The 26535-nt window shown below is 54.1% G+C and overlaps 3 protein-coding genes and 1 non-coding gene across 10 annotated transcripts; 3 read left to right on the top strand and 1 right to left on the bottom strand.

Moving 5' to 3' along the window:
- Nucleotides 1-149: 149 nt before the first annotated feature.
- Nucleotides 150-9345, top strand: Ache (acetylcholinesterase (Cartwright blood group)). Of its 4 annotated transcripts, none has more exons than XM_045144077.1 (5): nt 150-327; nt 2568-3657; nt 4057-4541; nt 8098-8264; nt 8969-9345. In XM_045144077.1, exons 1-5 carry the CDS (start codon nt 305-307, stop codon nt 9088-9090), a joined length of 1887 nt encoding a protein of 628 aa, XP_045000012.1. In that variant the 5' UTR covers nt 150-304; the 3' UTR covers nt 9091-9345. The 4 variants fall into 4 exon arrangements, with proteins under 4 accessions (XP_045000012.1, XP_045000014.1, XP_045000013.1 ...); XM_045144079.1 differs by having other exon boundaries at nt 154-506; XM_045144078.1 differs by lacking the exon at nt 150-327 and adding an exon at nt 811-903.
- LOC123459036 lies at nt 6933-7038 on the top strand. The gene has a single exon (XR_006635966.1). It is a non-coding gene; the product is annotated as a U6 spliceosomal RNA (small nuclear RNA).
- On the top strand, nt 9229-11006 carry Ufsp1 (UFM1 specific peptidase 1 (inactive)). The gene is made up of 2 exons (XM_045142840.1): nt 9229-9237; nt 9321-11006. Exons 1-2 carry the CDS (start codon nt 9229-9231, stop codon nt 10221-10223), a joined length of 912 nt encoding a protein of 303 aa, XP_044998775.1. The 3' UTR covers nt 10224-11006.
- Srrt (serrate, RNA effector molecule) lies at nt 10576-25633 on the bottom strand. 4 transcript variants are annotated; one of them, XM_004666298.2, is made up of 20 exons: nt 25336-25633; nt 24972-25111; nt 17328-17456; nt 16935-17081; nt 16523-16711; nt 14632-14801; nt 14342-14526; nt 14120-14218; nt 13915-14032; nt 13581-13738; nt 13267-13328; nt 13103-13181; nt 12694-12882; nt 12218-12391; nt 11973-12126; nt 11667-11860; nt 11355-11511; nt 11117-11242; nt 10863-10989; nt 10576-10777 (listed from the first exon to the last, which is right to left on the bottom strand). In XM_004666298.2, exons 2-20 carry the CDS (start codon nt 25091-25093, stop codon nt 10702-10704), a joined length of 2655 nt encoding a protein of 884 aa, XP_004666355.1. In that variant the 5' UTR covers nt 25094-25111; nt 25336-25633; the 3' UTR covers nt 10576-10701. The 4 variants fall into 4 exon arrangements, with proteins under 4 accessions (XP_004666355.1, XP_044999025.1, XP_004666356.1 ...); XM_045143090.1 differs by having other exon boundaries at nt 11117-11224; XM_004666299.2 differs by having other exon boundaries at nt 11117-11206.
- Between the last annotated feature and the right edge of the window lie 902 nt (nt 25634-26535).

Genomic DNA, 26535 nt, shown 5'->3' with positions numbered 1-26535 from the left:
CCGGGGTTCCGGAAGTTTCCATCGCTGCAGCGGAGGGCAGCCTTGTCCTGCAGCCTTCCGCGTGCCACTATGCTGGCTTTTCCTTCTGGGTTGTCCCCGTGTCACCTGTCCCTCCCCCCCACCCCCGGGGGTCTCCTAGAGAAAAGATCTATGGAGAGGGAGCCTAGGTTCCCTTCACTGTGGCCACAGGTGGCCCTTCATCCACAGGAATGTCCCACGTCACCTTTTCTCCGAATGCCACCCTGACTTGGGGGGGTCCTCGGCCACACTTTTCCTTGTCACTCCTCCTGTGCCACCACTGGCTATGTCGTGGCCACAGACGCGCCTGTAAGTCTATCTCAGATCTTTGCGCTAACTTCCCCAGCCTCTCCACCGAGGGGTCTGACAGAGTGCGCTCGACCCCCCCCACCACCCCACCCCCTGTGAAAGTCTGTAGCTGTCACTACAGGAGACTGTCGCCTGCGTGCGCCGTGTCTGTCTCGCCAGGCTGCTTGTCCGTCTATCACGTGGGTGTCTGCCCAGTCCGCTGCGGGTCTTCGGGTCGAGTCTGTCACTGCATGTCTGTCGATCTGTCTGCGTCCATCACTGAAGCGCGTCCTGGGGGACGAGGTTGGGGGGGGGGTCCCTGGGGTCTCCGGGTCTCCGCTTGGAGAGGAGGGAAGGGAGGTCCCCAGGGTCTCCGCTTGGAGAGGAGGGAGAGGGAGGGACGGTGGCAGCCCCAGGGGAGCGGGGAGGGGCGGGGGCGGAGACAGTGGGCGGGGGCGCCGTGCGGCCCCGGAGGGGTGTGTGCGGGGGGCCGGAGGCGGCGGCTGTCAGAGTCGGCTCCAGCCTGCGCCGGGGAACGTCGGCCGCCTCCAGCTCCCCGCGAGGCCCGACCCGGCCCGGCTCGGCCGCCTGCCTCAGGTGAGTCCTCCCCCACCCCACTCGGGACCCTCCGCTACAAGGCGGCCACTTCGCATCCTTGGAGGACCATGCGCTCCGGGGGCGATCGAGCGATCTCCGAACAAGACACCCCACCCTCTTGCACCCACATCCTTGGAGCCCCTCCACCCCGTCACCTCCAACTCCCCCGTAACTCTTCTTCGCTCCTCCCGTTATACATACTTATGACGATGCCTTCCCTGGGCCAGCTGCTGTCTTTGCGCTCCAGTTCCTGCGGGGATCTCCCCTACGGCACCCCTTTCCCCGTTCGCCCCCAAGTCTGGGGGAACACGGGAAGACGCCTCCTGTTTGGGGTGCAACCCGAACTGCGCAGGTTGCGGGCAGCCCTGCTGCCCACCCCCTCCCATGCCAAAGGCCAAGACCTCCCCCTATGGTCCTGCGCAGCACAGAACCCAGCAGAGCCCCTTCCCAGGACCCCCCCCCCACACACACACACACACTTCTGCAGAGACTCCATCTCCATTATTATTATTATTTTGCAACGGGGAGGCTCAGCGGAAGCCCCGAGTTATAATTAGGCCCCACTCTGGTTTCATAGTTAATCTCCAACACCACCACCATCCCCAGCTCCAGGCGACTGGGGCTGGGGGAGGGGTGACCGCTGGGAGAGGGGGGGAGTTCCGACCCGGGGAATTTTGATCTCTTGGCTGGAGATGCCGGAACCACAGCAGCTGTTACCCCCAAAATAGCGCTCCCGCCCTTTGCAACCGGGGATCTCCGGAGCTCCGGGAACACAAGCATCCTGGCTCGCCCTTCAGGCCCCCTCGGCGATCCTCACGATCCCCCAAGACCACCCCCTCCCACCCCAAGCTCGATGCTCCAAGACTCGGGGAGGGTAGAGCTCGGTCCTTTTCTCGGTCTTTACTGCCCCCGGCTGGCGGCAATGTGTACTGCAGCATCGGCCAGACGAGGGCTTGCCTGAGTCCTATTTGGGGGGCCGCCAGGGCCTGGAGAGCCAGTTAACTGAAGCTGAGACGAGAGGGGTGCGGCTGATGGGAAGCGACGGGTACCAACGTGCTGTGCTAGGATGAAGATGAGGCAGGGCAGGGTGAGGCAGGGCGTATGTAGACTAAGCAGGATTTGGGGGTGCCCGCAGGACTTGGAACTCCCAATTCTTTAGATGCCCAACCCACTCCCCCAGGGCCCTGGCTTTGGCCAACCCAAGAGAGGCTTAGGTTGTGCTTGCTTAAGGCTGCAAGCTCGGGGAGGGCCCCGCCCGTCCAGGAGGGCCCCGCCCCTGTCCTGTGGCCTGTTCTTGGACTGCGGTCTTGCCACCCTGCACTAAAGGCAGAGGGTCCCAGCCCAAGCCACACAAGCAAGGGAAGGAGGTGAGGGGGTACGGGGTGGTCTTTGGGCCTGCTGAGCAGGAGGGAGTATGTCTTAACAGGTCTTATCTGTGTTCCCTGCGTTTGTCTTGGTATGTGTCTGGTCTCTGTCCCCTCTTGTCTGTCTGCCTGTGTCCTTGCCTTGGCCTGTCTCCTCGGCCGGGCCCCATTTTTCCCCTCCCCTTTGCAGCCTGCCCCACCTTCTCTGCAGCTCCGTGATAACCTTCGGGCAAGACTGTTACTTAATCTCCCTCCTAGCTGCCTCCAGCGCTCACCCTTCGCCTTTCTTTCTCCCAACAGACACCCACCAGTCCTGGCAGTCATGAGGGCCCTGTGGCCTCCCCTGCACACGCCCTCCCTGGCCTCTCCACTCCTCCTCCTCCTCCTCTCCCTCCTGGGAGGAGGGACAGGGGTCGAGGGCAGAGAGGATCCAGAGCTGCTGGTGAGGGTCCGTGGGGGCCAGCTCAGGGGCATCCGCCTAAAGGCTCCTGGGGGCCTGGTCTCTGCATTTCTGGGGATCCCCTTTGCTGAGCCGCCGGTGGGCCCTCGTCGATTTCTGCCACCCGAGCCCAAGAGACCTTGGTCAGGAGTGTTGGATGCCACGACCTTCCAGAAGGTCTGCTACCAATATGTAGACACCCTGTACCCTGGATTTGAGGGTACCGAGATGTGGAACCCCAACCGTGAGCTGAGTGAGGACTGCCTGTACCTCAACGTGTGGACACCATACCCTCGGCCCGTGTCCCCCACTCCAGTCCTCGTCTGGGTCTACGGGGGTGGTTTCTACAGTGGGGCATCCTCCCTGGATGTGTACGATGGCCGCTTCCTGGCCCAGGCTGAGGGGACCGTGCTGGTATCGATGAACTACCGAGTGGGAGCCTTTGGCTTCCTGACCCTGCCGGGCAGCCGGGAAGCCCCGGGCAATGTGGGTCTGCTGGATCAGAGGCTTGCGTTGCAGTGGGTGCAGGAGAATGTGGCGGCCTTCGGAGGGGACCCACTGGCGGTGACTCTCTTCGGGGAGAGCGCGGGCGCCGCCTCCATCGGCATGCACCTGCTGTCCCCGCCCAGCCGGAGCCTCTTCCACAGGGTCATCCTGATGAGTGGCACACCCAATGGGCCCTGGGCTACTGTGGGCGTGGGAGAGGCCCGTCGCAGGGCCACCCTGCTGGCCCGCCTCGTGGGCTGTCCCCCAGGTGGCGCCGGTGGCAATGACACAGAGCTGGTAGCCTGCCTGCGCACGCGGCCAGCTCAGGACCTGGTGGACCACGAGTGGCACGTGCTGCCTCAGGAAAGCATCTTCCGGTTTTCCTTCGTGCCCGTGGTGGATGGGGACTTCCTCAGCGACACTCCCGAGGCCCTCATCAATGCTGGAGATTTCCAAGGCCTGCAGGTGACTAGTGGCTGGTGGGGGGGGTGCCGCTGGTCCTTCTGGCTCTCACCCAACCCTTCCCTCTCCCCAGGGACCCAGGCATGAGGGCTTCTCCTGACCCACTCTCAGAGGTCCCGGTTTGTGGGTCCTAAAGCTACACCCTCCCTCCCTCCCTGGGGGCTGAGATCCCAGGGGGGTCATGGGGCAAGAAAGGAACTGGGTATATATTTTCTTTCTTCCTTTTTTTTTTTTTTTGTTTTTTGTTTTTTGTTTGTTTGTTTTCCATTCCCTTTCCCCAATCTCTACCCTTCCTTCATAATTCTGGCTCCGTAACGGTTCCTATCTCTCTGGCTCTTTGTCCATCTGTTCCTGTCTGTCTGTGCTGCATCCTGCCATCGTGTCCCCCACCCCCACCCCCAGGTGCTGGTGGGTGTGGTGAAGGATGAGGGCTCCTATTTTCTGGTTTACGGGGCCCCAGGCTTCAGCAAAGACAACGAATCTCTCATCAGCCGGGCCCAGTTCCTGGCTGGGGTGCGAGTTGGAGTCCCTCAAGCCAGTGACCTGGCCGCCGAGGCCGTGGTCCTGCATTACACAGACTGGCTGCACCCCGAGGACCCCGCACGTCTGAGGGACGCCATGAGCGCCGTGGTGGGCGACCACAACGTCGTGTGTCCCGTGGCTCAGCTGGCTGGGCGACTGGCTGCCCAGGGGGCCCGTGTTTATGCCTATGTCTTTGAACACCGTGCCTCCACACTGTCCTGGCCCCTCTGGATGGGAGTGCCCCACGGCTACGAAATCGAATTCATCTTTGGGCTCCCCCTGGATCCCTCACTGAACTACACCATGGAGGAGAGAATCTTTGCTCAGCGACTAATGAGATACTGGGCCAATTTTGCCCGCACAGGGTCAGTGGCATTGAGGTGGGGCGGGTCTCTGGGGCCAGGGGAGACGGGTGCCCCTGAATGAGGGCAGGAAAAGAAGAGGAAACATTCCTGAAACACAGAGGGGTGGGGAGAAAGACAAAGGGCATGCAGAGAATGAGGAAGACAGAATGGAGAATCTTTTTTAAACTCTCATTTCATTTATTTGAGAGGAGAAACAGGCAGAGAGAGAGGGAGAGGGAGAGAGAGACAGACAGAGGAGACACTGGGCGCACCAGGGCCTTCAGCCACTGCAAAAGAACTCCACATGCATGGGCCACTTTGTGCATCTGGTTTACGTGGGTCCTGGGGAATCAAACCTGGGTCCTTTGGCTTTGCAGGCAAATGCCTTGACCACTAAGCCATCTCTCCAGGCAGAGAATGGAGACTCTTTAAGAGATGAGGCAGAGTCGGGAGCATGGTTCCGTGGTAGAATATTTGAGAAGCATGTGTGCGAGGCCATTCCCAGCACAAAAGGGCACTGGAGAGCAGCGCATGCAGTTCAGATTGTAGCGTGCTTGGCTAACAAGCCCAAAGCCCTGTGTTCCGTCCCCAGCACTGTGTAAACTTGCTGTGGTGGTGCACATCCGTAATCCCAACACTGAAGAAGCAGCCAAGGAGGATCAAGAGTTCAAGGCCATCCTTGATGATGTTGGAAATTTGAGGCCATCCTGGGCTACATAAGGCCTTGCCTCAAAAAATAAAAATTTTTAAAAAGGCAATCTATGACACACGCCTTTGATCCCAGCACTTGGGAGGCAGAGGTAGGAGGATCACCATGAGTTCGAGACTAGATAGTGAATTCAAGGTCAGCCTGAGCTAGAGCAAGACCCTACCTTAAAAAAGAAAAAAAGGCAAACACAAAGTTAGGAATAGGCTGTGGAGCCGAAGTTGAACCTTTAATCACACACACACACACACACTTACCTGCCTGAAGATGAGTGTAATGAATCTGGCATCAGATTTGTGTCACTCAAAGCAACGATGGTGTTTGTAGGTGCAGTTAGACGGCAGTTAAGGGCGTTTGGTTTCATGGTTCACAACGGAAGATCATGAGGGACAGTTTCTTGGATCTAAGACTTTATTGTAATGGGATAGTGGTAGAAGGGGGCAGAAAGAGAGGAAGGAAGGGGTTACATGCACCAGAGAGACAAGGGGAGGGGAGGGAGAAGAGAGGGATAGGGAAGGAGAGGAAAGGGGCGGTTGCACATACTAGTGCAAGAAAGCAAAAGAAAGAGTAAAGAGGGCGGAGAGGAGAGAAACTGTCCTTCCGGGAGGTGCCTTGGGCAGTGTGCAGAGGTAGAAGCTGGGGGGAGGTGGCCTTCCCCCTTAGCCCAGAAGTGACTGGGGTAGCATCCCAGCAGGCAGCCCAGTCAGCAGCTAAAGAGTGCACAATTCTAGAATTCTTGTTACTTGAAGGATTTCACTCCAGCCCAGGCTGACCTGGAAACTCACTCTGTAACCCCAGGTTGGCCTTGAACCCAAAGGTCCCTCTGACCTTACCCTCATCAGTGCTGGGACTATAGGGCGAGCCACATTGCTCGGTTTAGATTTTTTCATTTTGTTTTGTTGAAGTAAGTGTCTCACTGTAGCCCAGGCTGACCTGGAACTCTATAGTCCCAGGCTGGCCTCACTCACAGTGATCCTCCTACCTCTGCCTCTGAAGTGCTGGGATTAAAGATGTGTGCCGCCACATCCAGATTACACACACACACACACACACACGTATGTATGTATGTATATGTATAGGTTTTTCATAGGGTCTCACTTTAACCCAGGCTGACCTGGGATTCACTATGTAGTCTCAGGCTGGCCTCAAATTCATAGCAATCCTCCTACCTCTGCCTCCCCAGTGCTGGATTTAAAGGCATGTGCCACCACACCCAACCTTAGTTTGTTTGTTCTCTTCAATTTTTTTTGTTTGCTTATTTATTTGAGAGTGACAGAAAGAGAAAGAGGCAGAGAGAGAGAGAAAATGGGCACGCCAGGGGCTCCAGCCACTGCAAATGAACTCCAGATGCGTGAGCCCCCTTGTGCATCTGGTTTACGTGGGCCCTAGGGAACCGAGCCTCGAACCAAGGTCGTTAGGCTTCACAGGCAAGCGCCTAACCGCTAAGCCCTCTCTCCAGCCTTCTTTGTTTTTTTAATTAACAAATTCCATGATTGTAAGTAATATCCCATGGTAATCCCCTCCCATTCCCGTTTGAAACTCCACTCTCCATCATATCCCCTCCCCCTCTCAATCAGACTCTCTTTTATTTTGATGTCATCATCTTTTCCTCCCATTATGATGGTCTTGTGTATGACCTTAGGTTTTCTGATATTTTTGTTTATTTGCAAGCAGAAACAGAGATAGAAGAGAGACAGATGAGAGAAACTGCTCATTTAGGCAGTACATAAACTAAACTTGGAATGACAGAGAAAATTAGCATGACCCCTGCGCAAAGATGACACACAAACTTGAGAAGTGTTCCCCATTTTAAAAAGAGGGACAGCCGGGCGTGGTGGCGCATGCCTTTAACCCCAGCACTTGGGAGGCAGAGGTAGAAGGATCGCCGTGAGTTCAAGGTCACCCTGGGACTACATAGTGAATTTCAGGTCAGCCTGGGCTAGAGTAAGACCCTACCTCGAAAAATCAAATTACATAAATAAATGAAAGTAAAAAGAGAGAGACAGACTGCCAGACATGGTGACACATGCCTTAATCCTAGCACTTGGGAGGCAGAGGTAGAAGGGCTGTTGGGAGTTCAAGGCCATCCTGAGACTACATAGTGAATTCCAGGTCAACCTGGACTAGAGTGAGACCCTACCTCAAAATAAAACAAAAAAGAGACAGAGAAAGAATGGGCGCACTAGGGTCTCCAGTTGCTGCAAACAAACTCCAGATGCATGCACCACTGCATCTGTCTTTACATGAATACTGGGGAATCGAACCCAAGTGGTTAGGCTTTGCAGGCAAGAGCCTTAACTGCTAAGCCCAGATTGTTTTGTTTTGTTTTTCGAGGTGGGGTTTCACTATAGTCCAGGCTGACCTAGAATCCACTCTGCATTCTCAGAGTGTCCTCAAACTCACGGGGATCTTCTAACCTCTGCCTCCCGAGTGCTGGGATTAAAGGCGTGTGCCATCATGCCCGGCCAGATTTCTTTTTAATAGGGGGAAAACATAAAAATGGAACAGGAAAACAGAGAAAGGGAGAAAGAGGCAGGGAAAAATGGACGAAGCCCCTCTAGATGATTGGAGGGGACACTAAACAAAGAAGGGATGCCAGTAAACAATCTCAGCATTTAGTGGGGTGGGTGGCCAGAGACAGCAGCATTGAGAATTTGAGGCCTGATTGGACTAGTAAGGCCCTGGAGACAGACAGACAGATAGAAAGATAATAGATAAAGATAGGTGAGAGAGAGGGGTGGGGGAGAGGGAGACTCTTCAGTTGATGAAGGCCCAGGATCAGGAAGGAGACGCTTGTCTCTAAATTCATTACCCATCCCTCTGGACAGGAAGAACTTACAAGGGGCTGAACATTCCTTTTTTTCTCTTCAGGGACCCCAATGATCCTCGGGACAAGTCCCCTCAGTGGCCACCATACACAACGGGAGCGCAGCAATGCGTGAGCCTGAGCCTAAGGCCGCTGGAGGTGAGGCAGGGGCTGCGCGCCCAGACCTGCGCCTTCTGGAATCGCTTTCTCCCCAAATTACTCAGCGCCACAGGTAGGAGGGGGTAACAGGTGGCAGGGGTTTGGATGAGAGAAAAGGGGGGAGATGCAAAGAGAGGGGAGTGGGAGCCGGCTGGGTGTAACCCCTCTCTTCTTCCCCCTCCCCCCAGCCCCGGAGGCTCCCAGCACCAGCCCAAGCCCTACCCATGGGGAAGCTGCCGCGAGGCCCAGGCCCGGCTTGCCCCTGTCCCTCCTCTTCCCCCTCCTTTCCCGGCTTCTTAGGTTGTGACCACGGCCTCTTGCCCCTCCGGCCTCAGGGTGCCCTTCCTCTAATGCATGGTTGGAAAGTGGGGAAGACCTCACCCCACTCCAGGGACCCAGCGACCCTTCCCTCCTCAAGCCAGACACAAACTAACTGGACAGATCTCAGGGATCTACTGCCTTTGTTTTAATGAAAATGGCAAAACCAATATATATTTTTTTAATATAAAGACTGATATCGGAGGGAGGGAGGGAGGAGGCGGACCCGGGGCTAGGTAGCACAAGCCAGTGGGGCTTATAACCTTCAACCATTTCTGTATCTTCTCTTTTCCCCACCAACCCGTGGCTTCCCCTTCTGACCCTGCGGTCCCCCGTCCTCCGCTCCTCCTCGTCCCGCCCCGCCTCCCCTCACCGCCCTCACCCCCGCCCCGCGCGCTCCCGCCCACGCCCGGCCTCCGCGCGCCTTCCTCCCGCTGCTGCCGGGCGCCCTGGCCGCAGACACGCTGGACGAGGCGGAGCGCCAATGGAAGGCCGAGTTCCACCGCTGGAGCTCCTACATGGTGCACTGGAAGAACCAGTTCGACCATTACAGCAAGCAGGATCGCTGCTCGGACCTGTGACCCCGGGGGCCCCGAGGCCCCCGCCCCGCCCGGCCCCCTAGCTGTACATACTATTTATTGAAGGGCTGGATGTAACCGACAAGCCCCAGACCCCGTCCCTCCCACCCCGACTGGCCCCCGGGGCTCCCCGTCCTCTGCATGTCTCGGGCTGAAATCCCTTCCCCGCGGTGCCTTCGCCCCTCTGGGCTGCCAATAAACTGTTAGAGCCACCGAGTGCGTGCCAGGCGCAGGGGCGGGGGCCGCGGGCTGGAGAACGCCCGCCCAAGCAGCCGCGAGCCCGAGCGGCGCACGGCGCCTGCGCGCAGAGGCCGACCCGAGGGGCGGCTCCCGCCAAGTGGGCAGCCCGCGCCTGCGCAGCGAGCCCGGCGGGGCGTTGTGGGCAGCCCGGGCTCCCGAGCGGAAGGCGCGCGCCGGGCCTGCCGAGAGCGAGTGGAGGAAGCGCAGGAGCCAGAGCCACCTTGGCTGAGCACCCGCCTTCGGTGACCGCCGTGTCGCTGGCCGCCATGGAGCTGCTGAAGGACGTGCACCTGGGCCTGGCCCCGCCGTGCCCCAGCCCTGCTCGCCTGGCCCTCCTCTCGGGCCACTACCTCTACTATCACTACGGCTGCGACGGGCTGGACGACCGAGGGTGGGGCTGCGGCTACCGGACTCTGCAGACGCTGTGCTCGTGGCCAGAAGGCCAGTCCACGGGCGTGCCTGGGCTGGTAGCCGTGCAGGCAGCCCTGGAGGACATGGGCGACAAGCCCCCCGGGTTTCAGGGCTCCCGGAGCTGGATCGGCTGTGTGGAGGCCAGCCTGTGCCTCGCGTACTTCGGAGGGCCCCAGGGTCGTCTATGTCATGTGCCACGTGGAGCTGGGCTCAGGGGCGAGCTGGAGCGCCTGTACTCACACTTCGCAGGGGGCGGGGGCCCTGTGATGGTGGGAGGGGATGCAGATGCTCGGGCCAAGGCCCTGCTGGGAGTCTGTGAGGGGCCAGACTCCCATGCTTACGTCCTGATACTCGACCCTCACTGTTGGGGCACTCCGAAAAACCCTAGTGAACTGCAGGCTGCTCAGTGGGTCGGCTGGCAAGAGGTAAGCACAGCCTTTGACCCCAACTCCTTCTACAACTTGTGCTTGACCAGTCGTAACTGAAAACCAGCAGCGTATCCTGGACTGAAGGCAGCCCTCTGAACTGAGACTGACCACATGGGCAGAGGCGTTCTGGCAGGAGGTCCTGCAAGCATCATTAATAAAGGGGCAAGGTGGGCTGGAGAGATGGCTTGGCGATTAAGGTGCTTGCCTGCAAAGCCAAAGGACCCACATAAAGCCTGATGCATAAGGTCATGCATGCGACTGGAGTTCATTTGCAATGCCTGGAGGCCCTGGTGTGCCCATTCTTTCTATTTGCCTCTCCATCAAATAAAATATTACACAAAAAACTTAAGGGGCAAGGCCAGCTCATCCAGTGATGAGGTGACTGGGAAAAAGCACACTGTACACCGAGTTAAGAGACACTTCTGAAGTGCTTTTACTGGCAGTGAGGGTAACGTTAACGTACAAAAACTCAGCTGATGGGACAAGGCAGTCATACACTGGGATGACGGTAAGAGAATGAAGGAAAGCAGATGGCTCAAAAGAAATCAACATCATCTGGGGCATCCAGATCCCGATACTCCACAATGGCTCTTGGGTCCCCACGAACCATTCTGTGAGATGAGAGAAGCGGGGTGAGAACTGAGGTCTGAAATTAGAGGAGGGAAGGGAGAATGGACACAGCACACCTCAGCTCACCTGTTTCGAGGTTTCCCAGGATAACCTCCCTGGCCACGAAAGGCATCGTAGTTCCCACGGCCAGCACCATACGGGGCATGCGGGTACGGAGGCCCTCCTGTGGGGACTGCAGGGCGGACAGCACCAGCTGTGAGGGAGACCCAGGTTGTGCAAAAATGACATGACCGTGACCTCAACTGTGGCTTCGCTACATTTCCTTGCAGGCCCTCATACAACCTCCATGCCTTTTCATCTCCCTCCCAGTCCAGACTCACCTCCATAGCCCAAGATAGGAGGCCGGGGCTGACCATAGGGCATCAGGCCCTGGGGCGTCTGGTGTGGGTAGGGAAGTCCGGGAGTCAGGCCTGGGGGGAGTACAACACCGACAGGAACATGAATTACTGCGGGAGAGGGGAGGGCAACAAGTGACGGCTAGGAAGAGGGTCTGAGGGTGGGTGGGTAACTTGGAATGTCAGGAGACAGAGGACCGGGCCCCCATGGATCGTATCTTACTCTGGGCAGGGCCAGGCGGCTGAGCTGGCTTGATCTCCGGCAGAGCTGGGCGCTTGGCATCTGTGAGAAAGTTGTTGAAGAACGCCACCTCCTTCTTCACCTCCTCAATCTTCTCTGCGTGCTTGTTGAAGATGTGTTTGCGCACAAACTCGGGACCCTGGGTGGAGAAGGTGAGCACAGAGCATGATGTGGGTTCCTTCACTCACGACCCCCACATGTCAAAGTGAGACTGCCTGCCTTATGCCTTCAGGGGGCCCCCTGCCCCAACCCCACCTCCCAGCATTCCAGTCCAAATTCTCTAACATCCCAGACCTTGAATTTCTTGCCACTGAGAGGACAAAGCCACTTATCCTTGCCCAGCTCCTGAGTGTTAGAGGTGACAAACTTTTCCACTTCTTGCTCAGGGTCTTTGCGACCCATCTTCTGGGCCTCTTCCTCTGAAAGGGACTCTCTCACACTCAACAGTGGAGTCAGCTTCTCCTCAAAGGTCTTCTGCCACTCCAGCACTGTGTGGGCAAGAGGAAGGCTGGAGAAGGGAGCTGGACAGAAGCAGGAAGACAGGAGGGGACAGGAACTAGGGAGATGAGACACAGGGAAAGCAGGGAACCCAGAGCACACCTTCTCCGTGACTAATGCGGTTGGGAGGCAGGGGCCCCCGAACATGAATGATGCCACAGCGATTGGGCATCTCGTCCTCATTGGGGTACTCGCAGGTATTGTAGTAATCCAGGGAATGAACGATGCGCAAATAGAGAAGGAGCTTGTCCAAGACCTGAGGAAACAGGCCATGGGGTCAACACTTAGGCCCAAGACACGCCCTCACCTCAGCACGCAGCACCCCACACACGATCACGAGCTACCACCTTGATCAGCTTCTCATCCCGCTCCACATTAATTTCTGCTGGGTTCCCTTCCTTGGGAGGTTCCTCAGGAGGGGGTCCCCCGCTGCTCCCCAGCAGCTCTTCCTCTTCAGCACTCACTTCCTCGATCAGATAGTCAGTAATGTTCTTTAAGATGGGGTTCTGCGAGGGCAGACTCTGAGGGGAAAGCAATGGACAATGAGGCAGAGAGCCCCTAGAAACCTAGCAACCCAGAAACCAACTGAGGGAGGAGACTGGGGCTCGCTGCACAACTGTTACCAAGGCTCCCTTCCTGCCATCTCCCATGTTCCTGAGCTCTTCCACCCTAGCTAAGTAACTCCATCAATCTTCAAACTACTGGAAGCTGAAAGAAGTGCTGCCCTGAGGGTGGGGATCCCTAGGTGCTTGCTACAGAGCACAACTGCCAGAAACATAGGTGCAACAGCCGCACTGGAAGCAATGCCTTGGGAGTCACTGACTGTTGGCAAAGGCGTGGTCCCAGGCTCAGCAGCCCAAAGCTGGGTCCTGTCATCCAGCGTGTGAATCAGCTTTGCAGCCAGCTTAATGTCGTTGCGCACGATCTGCTTGTGCTGGGTGATGCCATTTATGTTTCGGACACGACGGGTCAGGTCTCTGTTCACACCAGGGCTCAGCTCACATTCCCGAAGCTGGAGGGACACACAAATCAGAAAAGTGACCAACTACCACCCTAGAAGCAACAGCTCAGACTGGCATTGTTAGAGAACATTGGGTGGCTCCACCGAGCTCCCTGAGGACAGGGACCGTGGGTGTCTGGCCCGTGGTCATGGCCTCGGATGAAGATGAGGGTAAAGACTGATGGCTCACAGTGGGGAGAGGAGGAGGAGCCGCTCTGCTTCCCACACTTACTCGGATGTTCTGCAGGTTCCAGCAGATCTCTTTAATATTGACACTGCGGTCAAAGGTCACCCAGCCACGACGGAAAAACCTACGTAAGAGCAGAATGTCAGCAGAGTCCTGGCCATTAACATCCCCTGTCCTGCTTCTTCTCTCCAAGGTGTCCCCGTCCTCACCTCCTCTCAGGCTGGGGCTCCGACAGTGCCACTCGCATGAAGCCCGGGTACCTCTTACAGAGCTGCAGGAGCAGAAGAAACCGCGTCAGTGACTCACCTCAGAACCCTGACCAAGCGCCTTTTAAGCCTTGGTATCCTTGAGCAAGGGAAAGCTGAACGTACACAGAAGCAGCTCTGAAAGGGCAGGGGACCATGAGGGTGGGGACAGGGCCTCCCTATGTCAAAGGCAGTGCAGGCTGCCTTCTCCCCCCACCACACACACAATAAGGACCTAAGCCTCGAAAAAGCCCCACCCCAAGATTTCCCCCACTCACAGAAATGATCTCTGCCCGCGAGATGTTAGGTGCAATGTTACGCATGAAGAGAGAGCAAGTCTTGTGCAGGGGCCGGGGCTTACATTCCAGCCCGGCAGCCTCCTTAGGCTTCTCCTTCTCTTCTTCCTTGGGCTTCTCCTTCTCCTTAAGCGCATCATCTAGGCAGAAAGTGATAGTTGGTCAATTTTATTCACTTTGGTGGAGCAGAAAGAGAAGCTGACTGGTGACTGACTCGCCCCAGAACACCTTCCCAATGATCTCACTACTGCTCACTCCACCGACTACCTCTTGCAATAAAAGAAAGGCAGGACCAGAAGTGGAGGAGGCAGCCTACCAGTCTCCTCTTTCTCCTCCTCAGCCTGGCCATTCTCAGACTCAGACTCGGACTCAGACACACTGCCTTCATCAAAGCTGTCATCACCACTCTGCTTCCGGTTCCGCTTCTTGCTGCTCTGTGGGAGACACAGGCCCAGGCCTCATCAGAGTGCCCAGGCCCAGGCCCTGGCCCTAAAGCCGGCCTCATGCAAGACACACCTTACCTTTTTGGCTTCCTTCTCGGAGTCTTCTTTCTTCTCCTCCTTGTCCCCCTCACCCTCCGATTTCTTAGTTTTGTCCTCATTAGAACTGTCATTTTCAGTCTACAGAAGGACAAAGTCTCTGGATGGTAAACTCCCTTTCAAGCTTCATTGGAGGCCCTTGCCTCCACAGCTAAGTCCACAGGCTCAAACCCCCAACACACAACCCCCAGTTCTATTCCCAACCTGCTTGCCATCTTCTTTCTTGTCGTCCTTGTCATTGGCTTTGCGTTCTCCATCCCCCAGGCCAGGTCCAGCACGGCCTTCCTCTTTCTTAATGGGCTCCCCAGGCTTGCCCGCCTGCTCCTCCTCCTCCTCCTGCTCCAGGATGCGTAGATCGTTCTCTGTGCCCCCTTCCATCTTAATCACAGCTGCCAACAGACACAGAGGTCACAACCCAAGAACCTTAGCTTCTGTCAACCTGGTGCTATTTCCCAACCAAGACCTTGGTCTTTGCAGCCTCCAAACCCACAAACCTGCATCAAGCATCTTGACAATGGCATCAGCTTTGTCTATGTCCAGGAGAAGATTATCAAACCAGCCGGTCTCCATGAGGGACAGGAATACTCTCAGTCTGTTCTGAAGGGCCCCTCGGGCCTCCTGCCGACGCTTGCCCACCTCATCTGGGTGGTACTTGGACCGAAACCTGGGAGGAAGGAAGCGGGAAAGGCAAAAGAGTCACTGGGGCCAAAGCCAGGATGTGGGGAGGGCCAAGAAAGGCAGGGCATAGCCACCGTCCTCTCACCCACAAAAGATCTAAAAGCAGAGATCAGGGAGAAGGGCACAATAAAACCACCCCAAAGGGAACCAGAGGCTGTGATCTGAAAAGGTCTGGGGAGAACCAGGAATGGAGAGCTCTGGGTTAGGAAAACCATGACTCCAGGGGAAGCCTGGGTTGGCGAGGCAGATCTACTGCTGCAAGCCTCTGGGAACAGTGTGAGAAGGTGGCACTTCCCAGAGCTTCCGAGAGAAGCTAAGGGGTCAGGAGCCCCCAGAAAACCTCCCTCTCCTGGCCAACCCCAGACTTGTCATCCAAAAGAGGTTCCCACCAACTCCCTCCACCCCAGGTGGAGCCAGAAGGAAACCTGAAGTGCACCAGATAGGAAAGGCCCAAAGGCAGGACACCTTTCTCCCCCCCTTGGGAAGATAAGGCAGTGAAGGAAAGGAAGAGAGCTAAGGAAGAAGCAAAGTGCCCATCCAGCCTCAGAGTACAGCCCACGGGGAGACAGGAGGGCTGGAGGGTCAGGGTGTAGGGTGGAGGGTGGAGCATGAAGAAGGAAACATGTCAGTAGGACCTTGGGTTGGGGGGAGGGTCAGAAGAAATTAGGAGATGAAAGAAAAGGGAAAGTATAAGAAAGGCCCAGAAATTAAAACACAGAGGACCAGACACACAGGTGGGGGGGGGGGGTAAGTGGTGGAGAGCAAGAACAGAGAAAGAATGAAAGGCAAAAGACAGAAACACGTACAGCAATCAGAAAAGGACAAGGACAGGACAGGGTGAGCAGAGAGTAAAGCCGCAGGCATCACCTCCAGGATCTTTACCTTGGCTGCTCGGTCAAACAGAGCTCAAGATTTAACTAGTGGTGCCCAGGGCCCATGCTGGCTGGTGGGCCGCTGGCTGGCTCCTGGCTGGGGCGCCCGGCCCAGATGCCCGTCCCCCGCGGGCTCCGCGGTGGGGGCCCTGACTGACTAGCTGCCTGAGCAACACGTCACTGACCGCTGCATTGTGCACAGCAGTGCCCTGCCTGCCTGCCTGGCCGGGGCAGCGCGGCTCAGCCCAGGGGCTCATGTATGGGCTGGGTATGGTGGGGGTGGAGGTGGGTTTGCTCCGAGCTCCGTCGATGAGCGGGTGTGGTTCCCAGTTCTGGCTCTTTTCAAGGAGGAGGAGCAGAAAGAGGATGAGGAGGAGGAGCAGGAAGGGGGGAAAAGATGTTTGATTAAAATTAAAACATCCACAAAGGAAAAAAAATTAAAATTCTTTTTCTGTCCAACGACCCAAAGAGCTTTGCTCTTCTTGTCTGGATTCGCTCGTTGCTTTTGAGAGGATGTCACAGCCACACAGGGTCCTGGTGATCAGGGAGGACAATAACCCAAACCAGCAAGTGGGAAACAGTCTGTCGGCTGCCCCGAAAGGTCAGGTGGCCTGGCCAGTTGCCTGGAGGTGTCCCAGTGAGGACAGCGGAAAGGGAGATGGGGTGGGGGCGGTGGAAGTCACCGAAGTCAGGAGGAGACCCCTCCAGCCAACATTGCTGCTCCCCCTCCCCCCCGCCCCCAGGAAGTGCTGCGCTGGGGAGAGTGGGAAGAGGACAGGGTTGCAGCTCCCCTGGCCAGGCCAAGGGAACACGCCAGGGAAAAGGGGGCACTCACCACTCCTCGTCTTTATGAGCCAGGAAGAAGTCTTGCATCTGCTGCCTTCGGAAATCCAGCTTGTAGTCATTGTAGCGCTTGACAGCCTCTGTCTCATCCACTGAGTCGTCCAAGGACAGGAGGAACTCCTTGAAGGACTTCATCACCGGTGGTGGCACACCCAGGTCAATTTCAGCAATGCTGCCCAGCCTGGGAGGCCCAATCAGGGAGGCTTCATTGTGAGGGGAGGGAAGGTACAGGGCCAAGGCGGCCAGATGTCCCTCCTTGGCCCACCGGGACACCACTCCAAGCACCAAGCACCACACCCCACAGGCACCTGTGAGCCCAGCCCACTCCCTGGATCCAGCCCTAGCCACCTCGGCCCCCAGCCCAGCCTGCCAACTCCCTGCTGTTAGAGCCTCAGGCTTTTTACCTGGCCTGGATAGGCAGAACATGGTGCTGCATGATGTGGACGTCTGGGTGGCCCCAGGGCTGAGGGGGGCCGTAAGTTGGGCCCCCACCCCCCCCAGCATAGGGCATGTCATAGCCACTGTGGTAAGGATCAGAGCTGTGTTCATCCCTGGGGGGAGGGGGACACACACAAAAGTCAGACACAGAAGGAACCAGAACAGCCTCTCCAGGACACCGACAAGGGAGGGGAGGGGAGGGGCACACACAAGATGTGGTCTCTCACCCAAGGGAGTCAAGGGACAAGGAAACGCTGGGTGCATGGGAAGTCTGAGAAAAGGAGGTCACCAGCTTTCAGCAGAGGGAAGGACTGAGGCCCGGTGGACCTGAGGGGAAACAAAAAGCGATGCCACCTCACCAGTCTCGTCTCATGCGCTTCTGTGGGGGACTGAGTTCGTGGCGCGGAGGAGAGAAGCGCTCCCGCCGATTCCGGTCATAGTCTCGATATTCTCCCCGACTACGGCGCTCGCGGCCACGATCCCACTCTCTAGAGGTATGAACAAGTAACAGCAGTTCAAGACACAGTAACTGAGCTGAGGATGCACCAAAGTGGCAGAGGCTTGCTTTGCAGGCACAAAGCTCTGCGTTCCATTCCCTGGCACTGCAAAAACAACCAACTCAAGACCCAGCAGTCAACCAGCTCTGACGGCCCACACCAGTCATCCCTCTGCACTCTGGAGAGCGAGCAGGAAGCCCAAGTTCAGAGACAGCCTGGCTTACATAGTTAGATCTTTTCTCAAAAATCTAAGGACTGGGCTGGAGAGATGGCTTAGCGGTTAAGCGCTTGCCTGTGAAGCCTAAGGACCCTGGTTCAAGGCTCGGTTCCCCAGGTCCCACGTTAGCCAAGATGCACAAGGGGGCGCCCGCGTCTGGAGTTCATTTGCAGTGGCAGGAAGCCCTGGCTCGCCCATTCTCTCTCTCTCCCTCTATCTGTCTTTCTCTCTGTCTGTCACTCTCAAATAAATTTAAAAAAAATGAACAAAAATATTTAAAAAAAAATTTAAAAAAAAATCTAAGGACTAGGTAGGGTGCCTGGTGAGGATGCCCAGGGCCCTGGTCCCACCCCCAGCACCCCAATAAACAAGAAATCCCACTCAAGTCCACTGTCACCTCATTTACCACATCACATCAGAATTGAGTACATTTGCTGGGTGTGATGGCACACGCCTTTAATCCCAGCACTTGGGAGGCAGAGGTAGGAGGACTGCCGAGAGTTGGAAGCCACCCTGAGACCACATAGTGAACTCCAGGTCAGCCTGGGCCAGAATGAGACCCTACCTTGAAAAACAGAAAAGTACAAGAAAAAGCCAAGATTTTTTTTTTTTTTCCCACTAGGTAGCATCTTGATTTAGCTGAGGCGGACCTGGAATTCACTATGTAGTCTCAGGTTGACCTCAAACTCATGGCACTCCTCCTATCTTTGCCTCCCAAGTGCTGGGATTAAAGGCATGCACCACCACACCCAGCTGGGCTGACTTTTTCTCGAGACCTCTTTATAACTTTTTCTTTAAAAGGTCTTGGTTTTCTTATTTTAATATTTTTATTTTCATTTATTTGAGAGAAAACTGGTCCAGTAAGGCCTCTTGTCCGTACAAATGAATTCCAGACATGTGAACCACTTTGCATTTGGCTTTACATGGGCACTGGAGAATCAGGCCCAGGGCAGAAGGCTTTGCAAGCAAGCACTCATTTAAACACATGAAGGGAATGTCACCCAAGGTAACCTACCTACTGGTAGATAAGTGCTCAATCACTAAGCCACACCTCCAAACCCATTCTTAAGAAATTAGTGAAGACACCAATATGTTGAGGATTTATGCACATTATGTTATCGATACTTATTATACTCAAAACTGAGACAAAAATCTTTTTTGAATTTTTTAAATAGGGTCTCATGAAGCCCAATAAGGCTTCAAAACGCCCCATGTAGCCAAGGATAACCCTGAACTTCTCATCCTCCTGTCTAAACCTCCAAAGTACTAAGATCACTGGCTTAAAACAATTTTAGCACCTATTAATCTCAAAATTATACATTAGTATCAACTATATGGGTTTATTTGAAATTGTAGGAATTGCACCTAGCACTTCATGCTTGCTGGAAAATAGCCTCAGCAACACACACACTTTTTATTTTGAGATAGGTCTAAGTTGCCTATACTGACTTTTAACTCATTCTGTAGGCCAGTCAAGCTTTGCACTTGAGTATTTTCTGCCTCAGCCTCCCCAGTCGATAAGATTACAAACCTGTACCACTATGCCTGGTTAATTTTTCATGAAAAAATAACTACTGTCCCCCCGAAAAGTGAGATTAGTAGCACTGCTTTTACATTTTCACGAATCTCTTCAAAGTCTGGCTTATAAGAAAAACATGAGGTTCTTTCTCAAACTTACTGACAAAAAAGGAAAATACTTTAACAGCCTCTTCAGATAATGGGCTCTTCTCCCTGAATGCTGCGTAACTCTGAAACAGAACACAGCCACGTCGCGGAGCTGAACAACTCCTGGGCAATCCTTAACGCCCGCCTCAACCCTGCCGCTCCAGTCTCCTGAGCAGCAGGGACAACAGGCACGTGGACTGAACCCAGCAAGAGACAACTTCTTTCTTTTACTACTTATTTGAGAGTACGGTATGTTAGGGCCTCTTAACAACTGCAAACAAAGTCTAGATGTGTTCGGTGGATACTCGGGAATTGAACCCAGCAGGCTTTGCAAGCAAGCGCCTGTAACCATTGAGCCATCTCTCCACCCACCCCCTCACTTTTGAGACAGGATCTCATCTGTAGCCCTGACTAGCCTGGAACTCCGTATGTCTGTCTATTATACCAGGCTGGCCTCAAACTGCTGTGATCCTCCTGCTCTACCTCCCAAGTGTTATAATTATAGGCATAAACCACTATAGACTTGGGAAGACGTGGTTTCTTAAGAAGTAGTTGAGCCAGACATGGTGGTGCACAACTGTATCCTAGCACTTGTAAGGTAAGAAAATAAGTTTAGAAAGATGTGGTACACATTTAAAATCCTAGCACTCCAAAGGATGTGGTAGGAGAATCACGTGAATTTAAGGCCAGCCTGTCTCTACAGAGTGAGTTCCAGGTCAGCCCAGGCTAACGTGAGACCCTACCTCAAAACAAGCCAACAAACCAACCAGTCAGCCACCCATCAACGAGTCAGGGCTACAGCTCAGTGGTGATGGGGCACTGCCCAGCATGCTTCAGGTCCCAGGGTCAATCAGTGATCATCAGACTGCTATTCTCTAAGCACACTTGACATTTCTCAATCTATCCATCAATATAAAGAAATACATTCCTTAGAGTATATGACTTGTCTCAGCAGTCTTGGGAAGCTGGCAAGCTCTCACACTGGTAGAAACAATTTTCCAAAATTCTTCCACTGCAAAGTTCCGTTTCATCATTAGCAAGAAATACTGACAGCTCTCCTCAAAGTAGCAATTTCTCTTAGCTCATGCCCCCCCAACGACGCCTGCCTAACACTGAACCACACACAGCTGCTTCACATTAACCAAGTACAAATGGCATGGCCTTGCATCAAAAATACTTTGGCTCCCAATTTAACCACACAACTGCTCTTGCTCAGAGTAAGGACTGTCAGATCCACAGCAGAAAGCTTTATGCACACGTGCTTCTCATGTCATCACTCCTACTAAAAACATAGTCAGGGCTGGGCTCAGTGGGTAATAACTGGGATCCCCAACATACACATAAATCCAGGGTAAGCTGAGCATGGCAGCCTACCTATGATCCCAGAGCTCAGCAGATGAAGACAGGGGTGGGGTAAGATGGTTAGCTAAACAGCCAAACCTGAGCTCTGGGTACAAATGAGAAGCCCTGCCTCAATAAATAAGGGAGAAAGAACCTGCCCAATGTCAACCTCTGGCAATCACATGCACTTACACACACATACAAACACAAATGCACACATCACACACATACAAAAATTAAAATAAACCACATCCTGAAACTAGTGGGTTTTTTTGGTGGGGGGAGGGAAGGTTTCAAGGTAGGGTCTCGCTCTAGCCCAGGCTGACCTGGAATTCCCTGTGTAGTCTCAGGCTGGCCTGGAACTCACAATAGTCCTCCTACCTCTGCCTCTCGAGTGCTGGGATTAGTGTGTGCCACCATACCTGGCCAATCTAGTTTTTTTTGTTTGTTTGTTTTGTTTGTTTTTTAGTTTTTAGAGGAAGGATTTCACTCTAGCTCAGGCTGACCGGGAACTCACTATGTAGTCTCAGGGTGGCCTCGAACTCATAGCAATACTCCTACCTCTGCCTCCTGAGTGCTGGGATTAAAGGTGTGAGCCACCATGCCAGCCTAGTTTCTTTTTTTTTTTTTTAAGTGACACCATTTTCATGATCTTTGTGCTAAGGCACCAGCAGTGTGACCCATCATTCCTACATAATCACTAAGCCACATCTTATTTTATTCAGTACAGAACCAACTTTAATGTCACAGCTCCCAAGGGTCTGCAGGCACTTTGAGAACCACTACACTAACCAAACCAGAGTTGTACCTTTGTCTGAACTCAATGACTGCTCCAAGACCCCAAGCTGCTTACTTCTCTCACATCTAGGGGATTCCCACGTATCCTTCCAAGTCTGGTTAAGTGTCCTTCCGGTCACTCCCTGTAGCTCTGCAGGCCAGCACTGCCACCCAGCGGCACTGTTCCTCACGCTCGTCTCCCCTCTGGACGAGGCTCTCCCTCGCCCTCCAGGCGCTGTGCACACAGGCCGCTCTGGCTCCTCACGACAGCCTCACACTGCACACCCCAAAGGACAGGAAGGCAGCTGACCGAGCTTCACTAAGAAAGGCACCTGTGGATTTCCCCTTTCTTAGCATGTCAAGAAGACTGGGGAGATGGCTCAGTGGATAAGAGCACAAACATTAGGACCTGAGTTCAGTCCCAGATCCAGTTAAAAAGCCAGGCATGGGGGCTGGAGAGATGGCTTAGAGGTTAAGCGCTTGCCTGTGAAGCCTAAGGACCCCGGGTATCGAGGCTTGAGTCCCTTGGACCCATGTTAGCCAGACATACAAGGGGGCGCATGTGTCTGGAGTTCATTTGCAGTGGCTGGAGGCCCTGGCACACTCATTCTCTATCTGCCTCTCTCTCTCTCTGTCACTCTCAAATAAATAAATAAAAACCCACATTAAAAAAAAAAAAAGCCAGACATAAGAGGCATGGTGCTGTGAGTTCGAGACCACCCTGAGACTACACAGTGAAGTCCAGGTCAGCGTGGGCTACAGTGAGACCCTACCTCAAAAAAAAAAAAAAAAAACAGCCAGGCATGGTACCACATGCCTTTAATCACAGCACTCAGGAGGCTGAGTGGGCACGCCAACACCACCTGCCACTGCAAATGAACTCCAGATACACACGACACTGTGCAACTGGCTTTACGTGTGGGTGCTGGGGAATTGAGCCTGGTCCTTCAGGCCTTGCAAGCAAGCTCCTTTATCTGTTAAGCCATCTCTCTGGTCCTTGAATAGGTATTGTTTGATGTCTCTTGGATAACCCCTCCCTAATCCCACCCCTCTTCAGTGCTTGATTTCAAATTACTTCAGAAACTTCTTAAAGGGCTGGAGAGATGGCTTAGGGGTTAAGCGCTTGCCTGTGAAGCCTAAGGACCCCGGTTCAAGGCTCAATTCCCCAGGACCCACATTAGCCAGATGCACAAGGGGGTGCACGCAGCTGGAGTTCATTTGCAGTGGCTGGAGGCCCTAGTGCGCCCATTCTCCCTCCCTCTTTTTTTTTTTAAAGATATTTATTTATTTACTTATTTATTTATTTGAGAGAGAAAGAGGCAGATAGAGAGCGAGAGAAAATGGGCACACCAGGGCTTCCAGACACTGTAAATGAACTCCAGATGCATGCACCCCCTTGTGCATCTGGCTAACGTGGGTCCTGAGAAATCGAGCCTCGAACCGGGGTTCTTAGGCTTCACAGGCAAGAGCTTAACCGCTACACCATCTCTCCAGCCCCTCCCTCTCTCTCTCTGCCTCTTTCTCTGTCTGTTGCTCTCAAATAAATAAATTTTTTTTTTTTTTTAATTTGAGAGCGACAGACACAGAGAGAAAGACAGGTAGAGGGAGAGAGAGAGAATGGGTGCGCCAGGGCTTCCAGCCTCTGCAAACGAACTCCAGACGCGTGCGCCCCCTTGTGCATCTGGCTAACGTGGGACCTGGAGAACCGAGCCTTGAACCAGGGTCCTTAGCTTCACAGGCAAGCGCTTAACCGCTACGCCATCTCTCCAGCCCAAATAAATAAATTTTTAAAAAAAGAAGTTTCTTAAAGAAAATACCTGAACTACAATTAACACATAGACAAACACCTCAGAAAATTAATCAGGGAAGTGATTCAAACTAGTATATTAATCTAGTGTGATAACTCACTGGTAATCCCAGCACTCCAGAAGCTATGGTAGGAGGATTTGAGTTAGAAGCCAGGTGGGCTGTACAGCAAGATTCCAGGCTATATAGTGGTTTCCTGTCTCAGAAACAAAAACAGCCAGGCGTGGTTTCACACGCCTTTAATCCCAGCACTTGGGAGGCAGAGGTAGGAGGATCACCATGAGTTCTAGACCACCCTGAGATTACATAGTGAATTCAAGGTCAGCCTGGACTAGAGTGAGACCCTACCTCAAAAAAAAAAAAAAAAAAGAAAACCTAATCAACTTAGACACTGGCACTGCCCAATGAATTGTTAGGCTAAAGAAATGTAGCTAGGGCTAGAGGGATGGCTTAGCAGTTAAGGCGGTTACCTACAAAGCCAAAGGACCCACATAAGTCAGATGCACAAGGTGGTGCATGCATCTGGAGTTTGTCTGCAGTGGCTGGAGGCCCCGGAGTGCCCATTCTGTCTTGTGATCTCTCTCACTTCTCTCTCTCAAATAAACAATAATAATAATGAAATATGGCTGGGTGTGGTGGCACATGCCTTCAATCACAGCACTCAGGAGGCAGAGGTAGAAGAATCATGAGTTCAAGGCCACCCTGAGACTACACAGTGAATTCCAGGTCAGCCTGAACTACACTGAGACCCTACCTCAAAAAACCAAAATAAAGGACTGGAGAGATGGCTTGCGGTTAAGGGCTTGCCTGTGAAACCTAAGCACCCCAGTTTGAGGCTTGTTTCTCCAGGACCCACATAAGCCAGATGCACAAAGTGGACCATGCACCTGGAGTTCCTTTGCAGTGGGGGGAGGCCCTGGCGCACCCATTCTCTCTCCCTCTCCCTCCCTCTTTCTATCTGCCTCTTTCTCTCTGAGTCACTCTCAAAACTAAACAAAAATTTAAAAAAAACAAAATAAATAAATATTAAATACAAGCTGTTTAATCATAACTCACTAGGGAAGTGCTCTGACATCACTCCAATCTTGTCAATTCTACACTAATCACTTTCTCTGAACTAATCTTTTTGAGATATAATTTACATGCAATAAAATGCATCACTTCTGGGCTGGGGAGATGGCTCTGCAGTTGAAGGCACTTCTTTGCAAATCCCCAGCACTCACAGAAAACCAGATACGAAGTGTAACTGCGCCTGGCCCTGCTGCATCAAGAACCCTACATATGCATCCAAACACAAACTTTTTTTTTTTTTAATGCACACTTCTGGTGCTGTGTAATACTTTTTCCCATGAAAACTTAGTCTTCATCCTAACACTTTTATCTTTGCGGCATTTTTGTTTCGTCGGTTGGGGTTTTTTGTTTTGTTTTCATACAGCTTCTTGCTATATATAGCCCCAAGTATTTAACTTGCAACAAATCCTCCTACCTCTGGAGTTACAGGCTTCTGCCAACAACCCTAGCTATCACTTTGAAGAAATTTCGAAAAGTAAGTCACGGCTAGTTCCTTGACGGACAGAAAATAGGTCGAGAGGAAGTGCATCCTAATAAAATAATGAAGGAAAAAGCAGCCCCGATAGGGTGGGACTGAATGAAACGGGGCTGTGGAGGAAGGTGTGCGGAACTGCACCGAAGTGTCTCACCGGTCACTCCAATCGTCCCCTCGCCGTCTTTCATCTCTCTCCCGTGAACGGTCATAGTCACTACGCTCTCTCCTAAACTTGTCTCTGCGTCTTCGGTCATACTCATCATCACTGTCACCCATGGAAAGGTCCGAGGAGGCCTGGAGGCCGGCGACAGACGAACACGATAATGAACAAGGACCGGAGGAGGGACGGTCCCCCGGGGACAAGCACGCCCGCCTCCCTCCCACCGAGGCCAGCCCGCTGCAGGCCCCGTCATCCCGGGCAGTTAGGTAAACCGGCTCCGATCCCTTTCAACTGACCGAGGTGCACCCCTCCCTGACACACACACACACCCCAGCTCGGCCCCGATCCCCTCCCCCACCTGGGACCAGCCGGGGCCGTTGATGGCGCGCGGGCGCGGGCGCAGGCGCGAGGGCGGGCCTGTTTTCCCGGCGACCCGGGCACGCGACGAGGATGGCGAGGAGGGTATTCAGAGAAAGGAGACGTGCGGTTCTCCCCCCGGAGGCCCAAGAGAGAAGAAACTGGGGCAGCCGAGGGGTGGGCGGTCGCGTACCACCCGCTTGCGTCACCCGGCAGGGGGGTGGGAGTGGGGAGACTCGGACTCGAAACACAAACGAGCCGCCTCGCGCCGCCCGGACTAGAAATAAAGAGCAGAGGGGGAAAGAACAAGGGACGATGGGAAGGGACGGAGACACCAAGATCTCGCGCGATTCTGCGGAACGGGAATCTCGTGGGTGGCGGGCGCTAGGGGAGCCGAGCCGGACCAAACCTCCTTGACTTGGAAGAACGATAATAGCCTTTTGGGCGCGAAAAGTACGCGCTATCGGGGACAGACACTCGGGCCCGGGGGGAGGGGCTGAGTCTTGCTTCTCCAGGCGTCTCGGGTTCGTCCGCTGCAGTGGTCCTGGGCTCGAGGCGATTGCTGGCCTCCTTGGGGATGCTTACTCCTCCTTCCTAGTGTTGGGAATGGGCTTGCGGCGCGGGTGGACGTTTAGGGATAGAAGCAACCATTTTAAAGCATCTCCCACCATTTTCTGCTTCTGCAGAAATCCGAGCTTTGAATGGAAAGACAGTTTATGCTAACTGCAAAACACACCCTTCCTACTTTTCTCGAACAGAGGCAGGGTGGGTAAATTTGTCTTAAACGCAAGGCGATGTACAAGTCTGAGCAGCAAGCAGAATCAGGTGGACCCCAAATTCCTTCTCAGTGAATGGAGTGCAAGGCTTAAGAATGTTTGGAAATACGGGGCTGGGGATTTAGAGCACAGCCTAAAGTGAGAGTGGTGTACACACCTGTAATCCCAGCACTCAGGAGGTGGAGGCAGGAGAATCTGGAGGTCAAAGTCATAATCAGTTCATAGTTCAAAGCCAGCCTGGGCTACGCACGCGTGCACACGCACACGCCTGCAAGCTCAGCTGCTAAGAAGGCCAAGGCAGGACTTTAAGATCAAGACCTGATAAGAGTTGCGCTGGTGCCGGGCGTGGTGGCGCACGCCTTTAATCCCAGCACTCGGGAGGCAGAGGTAGGAGGATCACTGAGAGTTCGAGGCCACCCTGAGAC

This window comes from Jaculus jaculus, chromosome 2 (genome assembly GCF_020740685.1).
Source record: "Jaculus jaculus isolate mJacJac1 chromosome 2, mJacJac1.mat.Y.cur, whole genome shotgun sequence".
Classification (NCBI taxonomy): Eukaryota; Metazoa; Chordata; class Mammalia; order Rodentia; family Dipodidae; genus Jaculus; species Jaculus jaculus.
The sequence above is the reverse complement of the archived record's forward strand: the minus strand, read 5'-3'. Positions and strand labels throughout refer to the sequence as shown.

Bases quoted from the DNA above. Each gene is read 5' to 3' on its own strand.
- Ache (XM_045144077.1), top strand. From the start codon at position 305: ATGTCGTGGCCACAGACGCGCCT. The intron at 328-2,567 runs GTAAGTCTATCT...TTCTCCCAACAG, and splicing joins TCGTGGCCACAGACGCGCCT to ACACCCACCAGTCCTGGCAG. The intron at 8,265-8,968 runs GTAGGAGGGGGT...CCCTGGCCGCAG, and splicing joins CAAATTACTCAGCGCCACAG to ACACGCTGGACGAGGCGGAG.
- Srrt (XM_004666298.2), bottom strand. From the start codon at position 25,093: ATGGGTGACAGTGATGATGAGTATGACCGAAGACGCAGAGACAAGTTT. The intron at 13,739-13,914 runs GTAGGCTGCCTC...CTTTCTGCCTAG, and splicing joins GGAGGAGAAAGAGGAGACTG to ATGATGCGCTTAAGGAGAAG. The intron at 11,512-11,666 runs GTCTGGGATGTT...TTCTCCACCCAG, and splicing joins TCAGTGGCAAGAAATTCAAG to GGTCCCGAGTTTGTGCGCAA.